Genomic DNA, 13519 nt, shown 5'->3' on the forward strand with positions numbered 1-13519 from the left:
TGTACACGTAAAAAATGGTGACTTGGCAGATGTTCTGTTATATATTTTACCACACCAAAAAAAAAAAAAGCAGTAACAACCACCTCACCACCTTAAACCAAAAATATCCCCGGAAGTCCTCTTAAAACCACAGTTTAGCTTGACTAGTAAAGAATGTCTGCCTTGAGCATTGTGCTCTTTTAAGGATTTATCTATATGGGATCAAATTGTCAGCAGAATAGGAAGATTAGTTAGGAAGCTTTGGGGGCAATGAGTCTAAGTTAATGGGGGAGGAACAACTCAGAAAAAGGAGGGTGAGAATGGTTGCCCGACTCAATGTGATCAATGTCACTGAACTGTACATGTAGAAACTGTTGAATTGGTGTATATTTTGCTGTGTTGCTCAACAACAACAAAATACATTTTTAAAAAAAGACCTCACCATCGTGAAAAAAAAATTTTTTTAAAGGTTGGCTATTGTTATTAATTGTTCCATTTATAAAATAAAAGTTAAAAAAAAATTTTCAGTCCATGCTGCTGGTCCCTCCGGAAAAAAAAAAAAAAAGAAGTTGGGAGATAGTCAGTCCAGAAGGGGAAAATGTTCTCTCAGTTATATTCCTGTCTATCTTCTAAATTCCCAACTTCTCCACAAGCCTGGATCGTGGATTGAATATGACACGAGCAGAGCTGCAGCCAACGTGCAGGGGACGTGCTGTGTGAGCAAGAAAAGAAACCACTGTTGTCATAAGCTGCTGAGCCCAAGCAAGGAATGGGCCAGAGGACTAACCACTGTCCCCTCTCTCTCCGGTTTCTTGTTGGTCCTCCTTCTTAGAAACCACCAGAAACCAGAGCACAAGGGTGCGTGTTGATGAAACCCACCTGAGTCAGCCTTCTGAGGCAGAGAACAATGTGGAGAAGCATGGAGGGTGGTCCTGGAGGGACAAACAGAACACATCCAGACTAGCAATGGACCAGACCCTAAGCTCCCTTCCTCATAAACAGTCAGTAAAATAGGGATAGACACTATTTCCCTGATGTGATAGAAAATATGTTGTGGTTAGGTACTGTCAGGCCAGTTCCGACTCATAGCAACCCTGTGTATAACAGAACGAAATATTACCCAATCCTGTGACATCTTCAAAATCTTTGTTATGCCTGAGCCCACTGTCGCACCCACTGTGTCAATCCATCTCATTGAGGGTCTTCCTCTTTTTCATTGACCCTCAACTTTACCAAGCATGATGTCCTTCTCCAGAGACTGGTCCCTCCTGATAACGTGTCCAAAGTATGTGAGATATAGGCTCGCCATCTTTGCTTCTAAGGAGCATTCTGGCTGTACTTCTTCCAAGACAGATTTGTTCATTCATGGATAATATTTAAAAAAAAACAAAACAAAACAAAAAACCACTGCCATTGAGTCAATTCTGACTCATAGAGACCCTATAGGACAGAGTACAAATGGCCCACAGGGTTTCCAAGGAGCAGCTGGTGGCTTTGAACTGCCAACAGCCAAGCTCTTAACCACTGGGCCACCAGGGCTCCAAATAATATAAAGTCAGTTAAAAATAATATAAACTCACTTAAATAGCTAGGCATTGTGCTGAGGGCTTTCAGGTATTAACTCATTTAACCTACACGACATCTACAAAGAAGGTGTTGTTATTATCCCTATTTGTGGTGGCCACGGGAGCACGCTGTTCAAATCTCACTTCAAGAGAACTTGGGGGAGCTCAGTTAACTGACAGCTTCCAGCTGCCACACCCCCAGACCTGCCGCAGGGTTCATGCCAAAGGCAAGTTGTCCCTGGCCTGCTCCCAGGCAATGACTGAGCTTGATGGGGGTACCAGAGCCCGGCCATTTCTGCCCAGTTCAGGGGCCCTCTAATGGGCAAGGTTTGCTCTGGGGCACTCATCAGAACGGCACTGAGAAAGACTTCTCCTCCCTCTCCTCTTCCTCCTTTACATGTCTGATTCCATTTTGGTGTCTGCTTTTGGGAGGACCTGAACTAGGAGACTGCTTTACCAATGTGGAAACTGAGGCACAGGGGAATTAAATAACTTACCCAAGCTCACACACCTGGTAAAAAAAAAAGAGATTCAAAATCTGGAGGTATCACACCTGAATCATTTCTCTTAGCTGTTCTGTCATGAGAGACAGAACAAAAGCTGAATGGATGCCCTTTGTCACAATTTTGTAGCCCTTCTGTTCTTGGGTGACTTTGAGTCAATTTTTGACTCATAGCAACCATACATGTCTTACATACTTTGTACATGTTGTCAGGAGGGATCAGTCCCTGGAGAAGGACATCATGCTTGGGTTGGCGGAAAAGAGGAAGACCTTCAGTGAGGTGGATTGACACAGTGGCTGCAACAATGAGCTCAAGCATAACGATTGTAAGGATGGCTCGGGACCGGGCAGTGTTTCATTCTGTTGTGCATAGGGTCGCTATGAGTCGGAACTGACTCGATGCCACCTAACAACAACACCAACCCCGCATGACAGAGTAGAACTGCCCCACAGGATTTTCTAGGCTGTAATCTTAACAGAATTATGGCGTTGGTGAAGAATATTGAATATACCATGGACTGCCAAAAGAACGAACAAACCTGTCTTGCAGGTACAGCCGGAATGCTTCTCAGAAGCAAGGATGGCGAGACTATGTTTCACATACTTTGGACATGTTCTCAGGAGGGATCAGTCCCTGGAGGAGGACATCATACTTGGTAAGGTAGAGGGTCAGCAAAAAAGAGGAAGACCCTCGATGAGATGGATTGACAGAGGCTGCAACAATGGGCTCAAGCATAACAAAGATGGTGAGGATGGCTCAGGATCAGGTGGTGTTTCGTTCTGTTGTACTTAGGGTCACTATGAGTCAGAACTGACTCGACAGCGCCTAACTATCTTTGCAGCAGTAAATCACCAGGTCTTTCTCCCGTGGAGTTGGTGGGTGGGTTCGAACTGCCAGTCTTTCAGTTAGCAACCGAGCACTTAACTGTTGAACCACCAGGACTCCTTTGTAGCCCCTCTAAACGCATTGCCGTTGAGTTTATTCCAACTCAAAGCAACATATAGGACAGAGTAGAACTGCCCCCATAGGGTTTCCAAGGCTATAAATCTTTATGGAAGCAGACTGCCACATCTTTGCCCCATGGAGCAGCTAGTGGGTTCGAACTGCTGACCTTTCAGTAGGCAGCTGAGTGCTTAACCACTGTTGTGCACCAGGGCTCCTTGATTCAGGATTTTCTGCTCTTTCAATTCATTTTCCAAAGGCCCACAACAGAGCCATTCTTTTTTAATGCCAAAGTATGCCCTGAAGGTGGCAGTATATCACCACCCTAAATCCACAAACCAAAAGAGTACTTTTCCCAATTCAACCAAGGGTAGCAACAAGCAAGGCCCTACTTTCTGTTTTGTAACCTGCAGGCATGGATCCTCCTTAGGGTACATTGTGGCTTACAAGCTCTGCGAGGACTTTCTTTTCCAACACACACGTCAGCTAACAAAAGGGCCCAAACCCAGAGCCACAAAATGCCAAATAAAATTCCTATCTCCCTTATCCCCTGCGCCCCAAGATCATGTGCCAGAAAAAGCACTGAAACTTTTATAAAATCGCAGCAAAGCAAAAGCAAAAACTGAGAACATCCTAGATAGTCATCCACATGAGGGCTGCGAATTTGCATTTGTTATGGTAACAACATTCCCTGCGGACGCTGTAGTGAAGGGTTCTAAGGGGCAAAATATTTAATGACACAAGAAGCATCAAAAGATGATGGAAGGAATACACAGAGTCGCTGCACCAAAAAGAATTGACGTTCAGTCATTTCAGGAGGTAGCACATAATCAAGAACCCATGGTACTGAAGGAAGAAGTCCGAGCTGAACTGAAGACATTGGCAAAAAACAAGGCTCCAGGAATTGATGGAATATCAGTTGACATGTTTCAACAAACAGATGCAGCGCCGGAGGTGCTCACTCATCCATGTCAAGAAATTTGGAAGACAGCTTCCCGGCCAACCAACTGGAAGAGATCCCTATTTATGCCTATTCCCAAAGGTGATTCAACAGAATGGAGAAATTATTGAACAATTTCGTTAATATCAAACGTAAGTAAAATTTAGCTGAAGATCATTCAAAAGCGGCTGCAGCAGCACATCGACAGGGAACTGCCAGAAATTCAGGCCGGATTCAGAAGAGGACGTGGGACCAGCGATATCATTGCTGACGTCAGATGGATCCTGGCTGAATGCAGAGAATACCAGAAGGATGTTTACCTGTGTTTTATTGACTCTGCTAAGGCATTCGACTGTGTGGATCAGAACAAATTATGCCATTCTTTTTTAATACCAAAATATGCCCTGAAGATGGCAGTGTACCACCACCCTAACTCCATAAACCAAAATGGTATTTTTTTTTCCCAATTCAACCAAGGGGAGCAACCAATGAGGCCGTACTTTGTATTTTGTAACCTGCCGACATTGATCCTCCTTAGGGTACATCGTGGCTTGCAGAGAATGGCAATTCTGGAACACTTAATTGTGCTCATGAGGAATCTGTACATGGATCAAGAGGTAGTCATTCAAACAGAACAAGGCGATACTGCATGGTTTAAAGTCAGGAAAGGTGTGCTTCAGGGTTGTATCCTTTCACCATACCTATTCAATGTATATGCTGAGCAAATAATCCGAGAAACTGGACTATATGAAGAAGAACGGGGCATCAGGATTGGAGGAAGACTCATTAACAACCTGCCTTATGCAGATGACACAACCTTGCTTGCTGAAAACGAGGAGGACTTGAAGCACTTACTGATGAAGATCAAAGACCACAGCCTTCAGTATGGATTACACCTCAACATAAAGAAAACAAAAATCCTCACAAATGGACCAATGAGCAACATCATGATAAATGGAGAAAAGATTGATGTTGTCAAGGATTTCATTTTACTTGGATCTACAATCAAAACCCACAGAATCAGCAGTCAAGAAATCAAAAGATGCATTTCATTGGGCAAACTGGCTGCAAGAGATCTCTTTAAAGTGTTGAAAACAAAGATGTCACTTTGAGGACTAAGGTGCACCTGACCCAAGCCATGACGTTTTCATTCACCTCATATGCATTCGAAAGCTGGACAGTAAATAAGGAAGACAGAAGAATTGACGAACTGACCTCTTTGATTTGTGGTGTTGGCAAAGAATATTGACTATACCATGGACTGCCAAAAGAACCAACAAATCCGTCTTGGAAGAAGTACAGCCAGAATGCTCCTTGGAAGCAAGGATGGGGAGACTGAGTCTCGTATAGTTTGGACATGTTGTCAAGAGGGATCAAGTCCCTGGAGAAGGATATCATGCTTGGTAAAGTGCAGTGTCAGCAAAAAAGAGGAAGACCCTCCACAAGATGGATTGACACAGTGGCTGCAACAATGGGCTCAAGTATAACGATTGTGAGAATGGTGCAGGTCCAGGCAGTGTTTCATACTGTTGTATATATGGTTGTTACGAGTCACAACCGACTCAACGGCACCTGACAACAACAACGTGAAGCTTCTATGACTTTGCCTTGCTCCTCTTGTGTTGACTTTCTCAATATTGTGTACTGTCTTACCCTTCACCAGAGTTACCACTTATCTATTGTCTAGTTAATGTTTTTCCCGCCCTCCCTAGTAGCCATCAAAGGTTGTTTCGTTCTGTGTAAATCTTTTCACGAGTTTTTATAATAATGATCTCATACAATATTTGTCCTTTCGTGATTGAATCATTTCACTCAGCAGAACGCCCTTCAGATTCATCCATGGCTTGAGGTGTTTCACAGGTTCATTATTGTTCTTTATCATTGCGTAGTACTCCACTGTCTGCACGTGCTACAGTTTACTCAGCTGTTCATGGGCATCTAGGTTGGTTGTTTCCATCTTTTTGCTATTGTGACTAATGCTGCAACGAACATGGGTGTACATATGTCTCTTTGTGTGACGGCTCTTATTTCTCTAGGATATATTCCTAGAATGGGATTGCTGGATCGCATGGTATTTCTATTTCTAGCTTTTTAAGGAAGTGCCATATAGTTTTCCAAAATGGTTGTACCATTTTGCCTTCCCATCAGTAATGCATAAGAGTTTCGTTCTCCCCGCAGCCTCTCCAACATTTGTTATTTTCGTTTTTTTTTTTTTTTTTAATTAGTGCCAGTAATGTCGGGATGAGATGGTATCTCATTTTAGTTTTGATTTGTATTTCTCTAAAAAAAAAAAAATTTTTTTTTTTTTAATGTCTAGTGATCTTGAGCATTTCCTCATGTATCTGTTAGCTGCCTGAATGTCTTCTTCGGTGAAGTGTCTGTTCATATCCTTTGTCCACTTTTTAATTGGATTTTTTTTTAGGGGCGATTATAAATGGTATTGCTTTCCTGGTTTCCTTTTCATAGTTCTTTTTATTGGTGTGTAGGAATCCAACTGATTTTTTTGTATGTCTATCTTGTATCCTGCTACTCTCCTGACTATTAGTTCCAGTAGTTTTCTTGTGGGGCCTTTTGGGTTATCTATGTATGTATAGTATCGTATCATCTGCAAATAGGGAGAGTTTTACTTCTTCCTTACCAGCTTGGGTATACTTTCTTTTTCTTGCCTTATTGCTCTAGCTAGGACTTTTGCACAGTGTTAAATAGGAGTGGTGATAAAGAGCATCTTTGCCTTGTTCCTGTTCTCAGGGGGAATGTTTTCAGCCTCTCTCTGTTGAGAATGATGTTGGTTCTTGGTTTTGTATATAAAAAAAAAAAAAAAATGCCCTTTATTATGTTGAGGAATTTCCCTTCTATGCCTATTTTATTGAAAGTTTTTATCAGGAATGGGTGTTGGACATTATCAAATACCTTTCTGCATTGATTGAGATGATCATGTGATTATTTTATTTTTGTGGTGGATTACATTGGCTGATTTTCTAATGTTTAACCATCCTTGACAACTGGTATTAATCCCACTTAGTTGTGGTGAATTATTTTTTTGATACGATGCTGAGTTCTACTGGCTAGATATTTGTTGAGAATTTTTGCATATATATTCATGAGATATTGGTCTGTAATTTTCTTTTCTTGTGGTGTCTTTGCCTAGTTTTGGAGCACTGGTGGTGCAGTGGTTAAGCATTCAGCTGCTCACAGAAAGGTCAGCAGTTCGAATCCACCAACCACTCCTTGGAAACCACATAGGGCAGGGTTTGGTACCATGGTTATGCTGGCTTCATAGAATGAATTCAGAAGCATCCCTTTCTTTTCTACGTTCTGAAATAGTTTGAGTAGTACTTGTGTGAGCTCTTCTCTGAATGTTTGGTGGAATTCTCCAGTGAAGCTATCTGGGCCAGGACTTTTCACTGGGAGGGTTGGGTATTGTTTGTTTTAACCTTTTCAATCTCTTCTTTTGGTATGGGTCTGTTCAGATTTTCTACTTCAGTTTCTGTTAGTTTAGGTAGGTAGTGTGTTTCTAGAAATTTGTCCATTTCTTCTAGGTTTTTTAATTTGCCAGAGTAGTTTTTCATAGTACTCTGTTATGATCCTTTTTATTTTGGGTGGAGCTGGGGGACAGTGCAGGATGGGATCCAGAGATTCGGGGGTCCTCACTGGTGCCACTTGGGGGTTTGGTGCTCGATAGGGTGGGGCTGGGGCAGCACAGGGTCACTGCCGGAGGTCTGTGCAAATGTCACTAGAGGGTACAGCGCTTGGCGTGCCATTCAGGGTGGCAGGAGGGGAGAGGATGTGATGTGCAAAGCAGGTGCTCTGTCTCTCCCTGGCAGCTCCATGAAGTTGCCTTCCCATACTCCCTGTCTGGGGTCCTTGGCAGCTGTGCACATAAGCTGGCAGGGGACCTCCACTCCATACCTTTCCTCATTCTTTGTCAGTTTCTTCTTCCATTCAGGGCTCGATCTAGTTCTCTATCCCTTCATTTTATGCTTAGGGTTCCAGGATTGACGTTTGCGTCTGTTTTAGTTTTTCGCATCTTTGCTGCAGAGGGACGGTGTGGTGCTTCTGTCTATACCGCCATGTTGGCTCTGCCTCCTAAGCCTCAAATTTTTAATAGGCTTTACAGGGGTTAGGTCATACCTATAGGTTGTATGTAAGTTGGACTTTCGTAACCTGTAACCTGCCCTACATGGGGTTACTTGGCTTTTTCAAAGTCACACAGGGAGCTGAAGAGAGGGAGCCTGTCTCCTAATGCACTACGCTATGTATTCAGCCCAAAGGACAGCTGTTCAAAATCCTCTTTTAATCCAAGGTCCCTCCCTGGCCAAAGGATATCCTCACACATGCCCATCCACCCACCCTGAGAGCAGATCCTCGATCTCAGGGTGATAATAGGAACCCACGACTTCCTGGGAGATTTCCTTTAACCTAACCCACAGCCACAATGCTACACAGGCCACAGGTCCTAGCATGAACATCACTCAAAAACAAGTATATTCTCAGATAATTTATTCAGAATTTTAATATAAACAGGTAATTAATTATCCAATATTTTACATGCAGAACGATTTCAATATTCCCAAAAGGCATTTTCTGTACATGTCACTACTTGGCTCTTGTAGGAAAACATTGAACAAACAATAATTGAGTTTTTGTGGGTTATGTGTGTTTCTGAGCTTTCTGCTTAAGTCACGGCACACTGGATCCCGCACTGCTGACCGTGGACAGGAGATGTCTGCTGATACACAGGGCCAAGACCACCCAGGCACACAAATGAGCAAGGAGCAGCAACTTTGACGCCAAGTACGAAGACTAAACAAGCCGTGCTTGAATGTCTGTGTGGACACGCACTCATTTTGGGCCATTCCTTCCTTCTGACGTGGGGCCTGGAGTCCCAAGTCCATTACCTATCTGCTTTTTAACAAGGATTTTTATTGCCAACACCCAAATAAAAATTTAGCTGGAGCCTGGTTTGAGGCCTTCGCTGGCACGAGAAGGTGACACTGAGCTAAAAAGAAATCATTGTTTCGTACCCCTAAGGAAACATTCACCTTCAGTCACAGCCCCTGAAAGTCCATCACATTCTTTCGGTTCAAGCGTTGATCTGTTCTTCCACTCCCAGCCTCTCCTCTGCTGTAAATTGATACTCTGAAGATCATTCGGGAAGGCCTTCTGCAGTGACACCACTCCACGTGCATTTTGTATAAAATCAGCATTCCCCATCCCCACTCCCAACAAAACCATCATTACTAGAGTCCAAGGTGTCAAGGGCTCACTAGGTGGCATCCAAAAGACATTTAACCCCAAGCTTCCACCCACTGTGAAGTAGAAAAATGATTGTCATTGAGACCACAGCACATCCAATCACTTACCGAGACAGCCAGCATGGGTTGCGCCCTGACAGTGTTCCTGCCCAGAGACCAGTGGTACAGCTGGCTACGAGCAAACATCTAATACCCGAAAAGAACCTTTCATAGCAGACTGTCACCCTGGTGGGAGACGGTGGAAGATCTGTCCATCAATTAGTGGCATAGTCTCCAACGGTCACAAGATCGGATGTGTAGACCTTTGCATCAATCCCCACATCTTCTCTCGGTTGTGTTCAGTCTATTTCCAGAGAACCAGCAGCACTCCACCCTCCTACTAGCTTAGAACAACACACCCAGCACTGCGCCAAGAATGCAAACATTTTCAGATCTGTGCTTGTCATCACTGATCCAGGGTGAAAGTGATGTGTTTGGTATTCTTCTCCCAGAAGAAGAAACTACTACATGTCTTCCACCAAGTTAATGAAATGGGTTTTAATAGTAGTGAATCATCTTTAAAAACAAATGCAAAGCTTCAACCTAAGCATGGCTCCGTTGCTTTTCTAAACCCATCATTCCAAACCCCCAGGAGATACATCACTTTAAAGAACCAAAGTTCTATTGTTACAAAGTCAACAGTTTCTGATGCAAAAGAAGGCTTTTGACCCAACAGCTGCTTGCTCTTTTCACTGTGGCAGAAGAAACAGCTAAATGTAGTTGGTGAAATCCCACTACACAGGGGGGCCCAACATGCGTCCCTTTTCCAGGGCAGGTGGAGAAGGGCGAGTCTGCAGGGCAGTGCCCCACGTTTGAAAAGAGCAGCCCTGCCCGACCTGCACATGGGCTCTCAAAGCCACACAGGATGAAGCACTATCAGCTGGAAGTCAATGAAACCCCAACCCGGGGGCCTCACATTTTGTTGTGCTCGTGGGTTTTGGATTGGGATTTCCCATAATGCCCCCTTTCCACTCAGGAAATAAAAAGGGGCATAGACTTGGGTGTTTGTGTCTGAGGTACCCATGAGTATGATTTGTTCTGCTCCCAGTGAGCATCCTCAGCCTAAAAGGGGTAAGAAAAATCCATTGGAGACCCAGGACACTGGATGCTCACTGAAGGAGTATGGATGGGTAGGGGGAACACTGGCTCTGAACCAAAGCTGTCTGCTTCAGCAGGAGATGCAGCGCCCACTTCTCACCAAAAGAGGGTAGGCCAGGTTGGGGTACCCCACACATCAGATATGTCATGGCGGCCTGAAGCTTGGTTCATGTTGGGAAGCAGTGTTGATGGAGGACCCCTCGCCCCCTCCGCCTCCAAAAAAAAGGAAAAACAGGCAGGCAGATGGAATTCCGAAAGAATATTGACAACCAGGAGAAAAAGGATCTGTGCTCACACGCGTTACACCTTCCCCATCCCGACTCCCTCCCTCACAATTCTTCCTGGTCCCTGGTGTTCGGAATCGGCTGATCTGGGTTTCCCCTGATTCAGACGGGATCTAGGCAGAATTCTGAAGTCTCGAGATGTCCGTTATTAACTACATCCTAACAATACACTGAGGTAGACTGTGCTGAAAAACAAAAAAATCATCACCCCACATCCACCTGTTTATTTTCTTTGATAAAAATTTACATGCGCTTCATTTTTTACGAAAGTGATTTTTACAGTGATTTTATATATTAAAATAAATAATTTTTCCCCTAAATGTAAGAAAACCTTTCTGAATTAGAAAAACATGAAAATTGCTGCTAACGTAGTTTGCGGCCACTACAAATTCACTATGAAAAGAACAACACACCTAGATCTACGTGTTTTATAATTTACTGACAGACCCTCTTCTATTTACAAAACGAATTTGGCGAAAATAAATTTTGTACTCTTGCTTCTTGTATCCGATCACTGAGGCTCGCTGGCAATATTTTACATGCTGTTAATTTCTCAGATCATATAAATAAGATAGCAATGGACCATTGGGATTTGTGTCTACCTGTGTTCTTAACTGAGAAGGCTCGGAGGTTGAGGATTACGCCTCTATTCCATTCTTAGTCCCACAACTGTTACGAGAAGAAGAGAAGAAAGCAGTCAAAGACTTGTGAGAAAATGCACTCAGGGATAACCTGTGGGTGACGGTTTTGAGGAACCCAAGAAAAGAGTTCACTGTGTCCTTTATTTGAGCAGCTGTAGTTCTCTTCCCAAAGAGAAGAAACTACGGATTCAAGGCCATCCGCGATTCCTCGGTGGTGTAAAGGTCCTTTGCTGGCTTCCCCTCCAGACTCCACTCTCCTGGGGATTACAATGCCATAGGCACCTGAGAGTTCTGCCCACGCCTGGCACATCTGAGGTCGCTGGGCGCAGGGCAGCTTCTAGAAGGTCAGTCCTGAGGACAGTCAGATGCTCCAAGGGTCGAGGGGGCCAACAGGTGTTTTCAGCATGTCTTGCTTTATAGTGTTTGTTTAGTGTTCTCAAAATTTCACCTGTCTAGGTTGCTCTTTGGGATTGGATGCTGTCGCGTTTGCACAGTTACTGCAGAAAACGCACACCCAGATTGGAAGGAAGCACGTGCAGTACCCGCGGGGAACCAAAGGACCACGGAGCCACAGGTGCCAGCGAAGACAGGGCTTGGCTCTAGGTCGCCACCAGCTTAACCGAGCAGGAATCTTCCAGCAGATGGTGCTGTCACAACCAAACCACCTATAAGACACAGTTGCCCACACCCTTAACATGGCCTACAAACGTCCAAAAGGGTTAGCAGCTAATGTGGCTTTATTCCCAGAAAATGGATGCCTTTAAGACCAAACAAAGAGGTCACCTGCTTTATGATGCTCCCAAGAGTCGATAACTCACGAGGTTAATGCTGGACATTTTTTAAAATTAAATATGTTACAAATATATTCTTGAAACATTTTGTCACCTCAGTTCCCTTTTTTTTTTTTTTTGTCTTTTTCCTTTCTTTTTGTCCTGGCTTTGTTTGGTCTTGAAAAGATCCATTACTCCAAACTAAATGTTACTCCCTCGGCTCCTGGAAAACGTTTTTCACCAAAGTTAAGGGAGAGGAGTCCTGAGGCTCAAGTTAGGACACAAGAAGATTCTGTCCCGGGCACAATCTCCCGGTCAATGAGGAAGAAAGGAGGGAGGGAAATGGGCTCACACACTCAGGAAGAGCAGAACCTTCGGGAGCCAACCCCAAAGCATCAACCCAGCGTGAGTACTCTGCACACACACACCCACACACACACAAACACACACACACCCTGTGTCTAACCGGGACACACGCACACACACACGTGCACACACGTGAACGCACACCAGACTGCAGACTCTTATCTTCTGAAAGCAGCAGCTATTGGTCAATTTGAGGAACTGATTTTGTGAAAATTAAAAAAAAAATTTCCTTCAGCCTGGAAAAAAAAAAAATCTTCCCGAAGCTCTAATGTTTGGAATTCTGCTGGAACAGACTTTTTCTTTTCAAACTTCTGTTCCACAGACAAGTTTTAGGTTTTATACTGTAGCTGAGACACCAGCAAGGGAAAAAAAAAAAAAAAAAAACTTTGTAGAAACGGGTGCTTTCTTTCCATCTACTAGAAAAAAGAAAATAATAATAATAACATCCTGGCTTGAAGCCACGGTTGCCGGCAGCCCGGCAGCCAAGGAAACCCCTTCCCCTCCATGTTCACAGTTAAATCCGCTGACGATGAGTCAAATTGGCAATCCAAAAAATGTGTTTTAAGTCTTAGGATGACCACAAACGTAGAGTCGTTATCTCTTGAGTTCGGGGTGACACTGTAGCAGAGTCGTGAGAATCCTGAGATTTCTGAAGGCCTTCACACCAGAGGCAGGCGGAGACAGGGACCCCTCCCAACGGGCACCGTTAGGAAGGATTCGACCTGGGCAGAGGCAGAATCCGCCCGTTCTTCTTGCCCCCGTTCATGTGGGTGTAGGGGATGTGCTCGTCGTAGTTCCGCTTTAGGCTCAGCGAGGACCCGCCGTCCCGGCCCCTGGCCTCGTCCCTCTGAGAGTGCGAGGACTGATCCAGGGGGATGTTCTCCATGTCCTCAAACTCCATCTCCAGCTCCTCACTCTCGGGAGCCTTGTTTTCCTCGCTGTGGAAGAAGGAAACTTCCGGAAAGCTGGGGTGGAGGTCGTCCTTGAGCAGGTCGACGATCTCCAGGAAGGTCGGCCGCATCTTGGGGTTGAACTGCCAGCACATTCGCATCAGGCTGGTGCTGTGGGACAGAGGGACACGTCAGTGGGCAGACACGGGGCTGGGGGCCTGCCTAGTGGCCCCCAGCCCTTCGGCTG

The 13519-nt window shown here is 44.5% G+C and overlaps 1 protein-coding gene across 2 annotated transcripts in view; it reads right to left on the reverse strand.

Moving 5' to 3' along the window:
- Positions 1 to 8404: 8404 nt before the first annotated feature.
- The window catches only part of INSR (insulin receptor), a 179700-nt gene continuing 174585 nt past the window's right edge, over positions 8405 to 13519 (reverse strand). For both annotated transcript variants that reach the window (XM_049876622.1, XM_049876620.1), the window contains one exon: positions 8405 to 13443. In XM_049876622.1, the coding sequence (XP_049732579.1) occupies positions 13089 to 13443 (355 nt within the window). In that variant the 3' untranslated portion in view covers positions 8405 to 13088. The remainder of the gene's footprint in view (positions 13444 to 13519) is intronic.

The sequence above is a fragment of the Elephas maximus genome, chromosome 3, assembly GCF_024166365.1.
Source record: "Elephas maximus indicus isolate mEleMax1 chromosome 3, mEleMax1 primary haplotype, whole genome shotgun sequence".
NCBI classification, from domain to species: Eukaryota; Metazoa; Chordata; class Mammalia; order Proboscidea; family Elephantidae; genus Elephas; species Elephas maximus.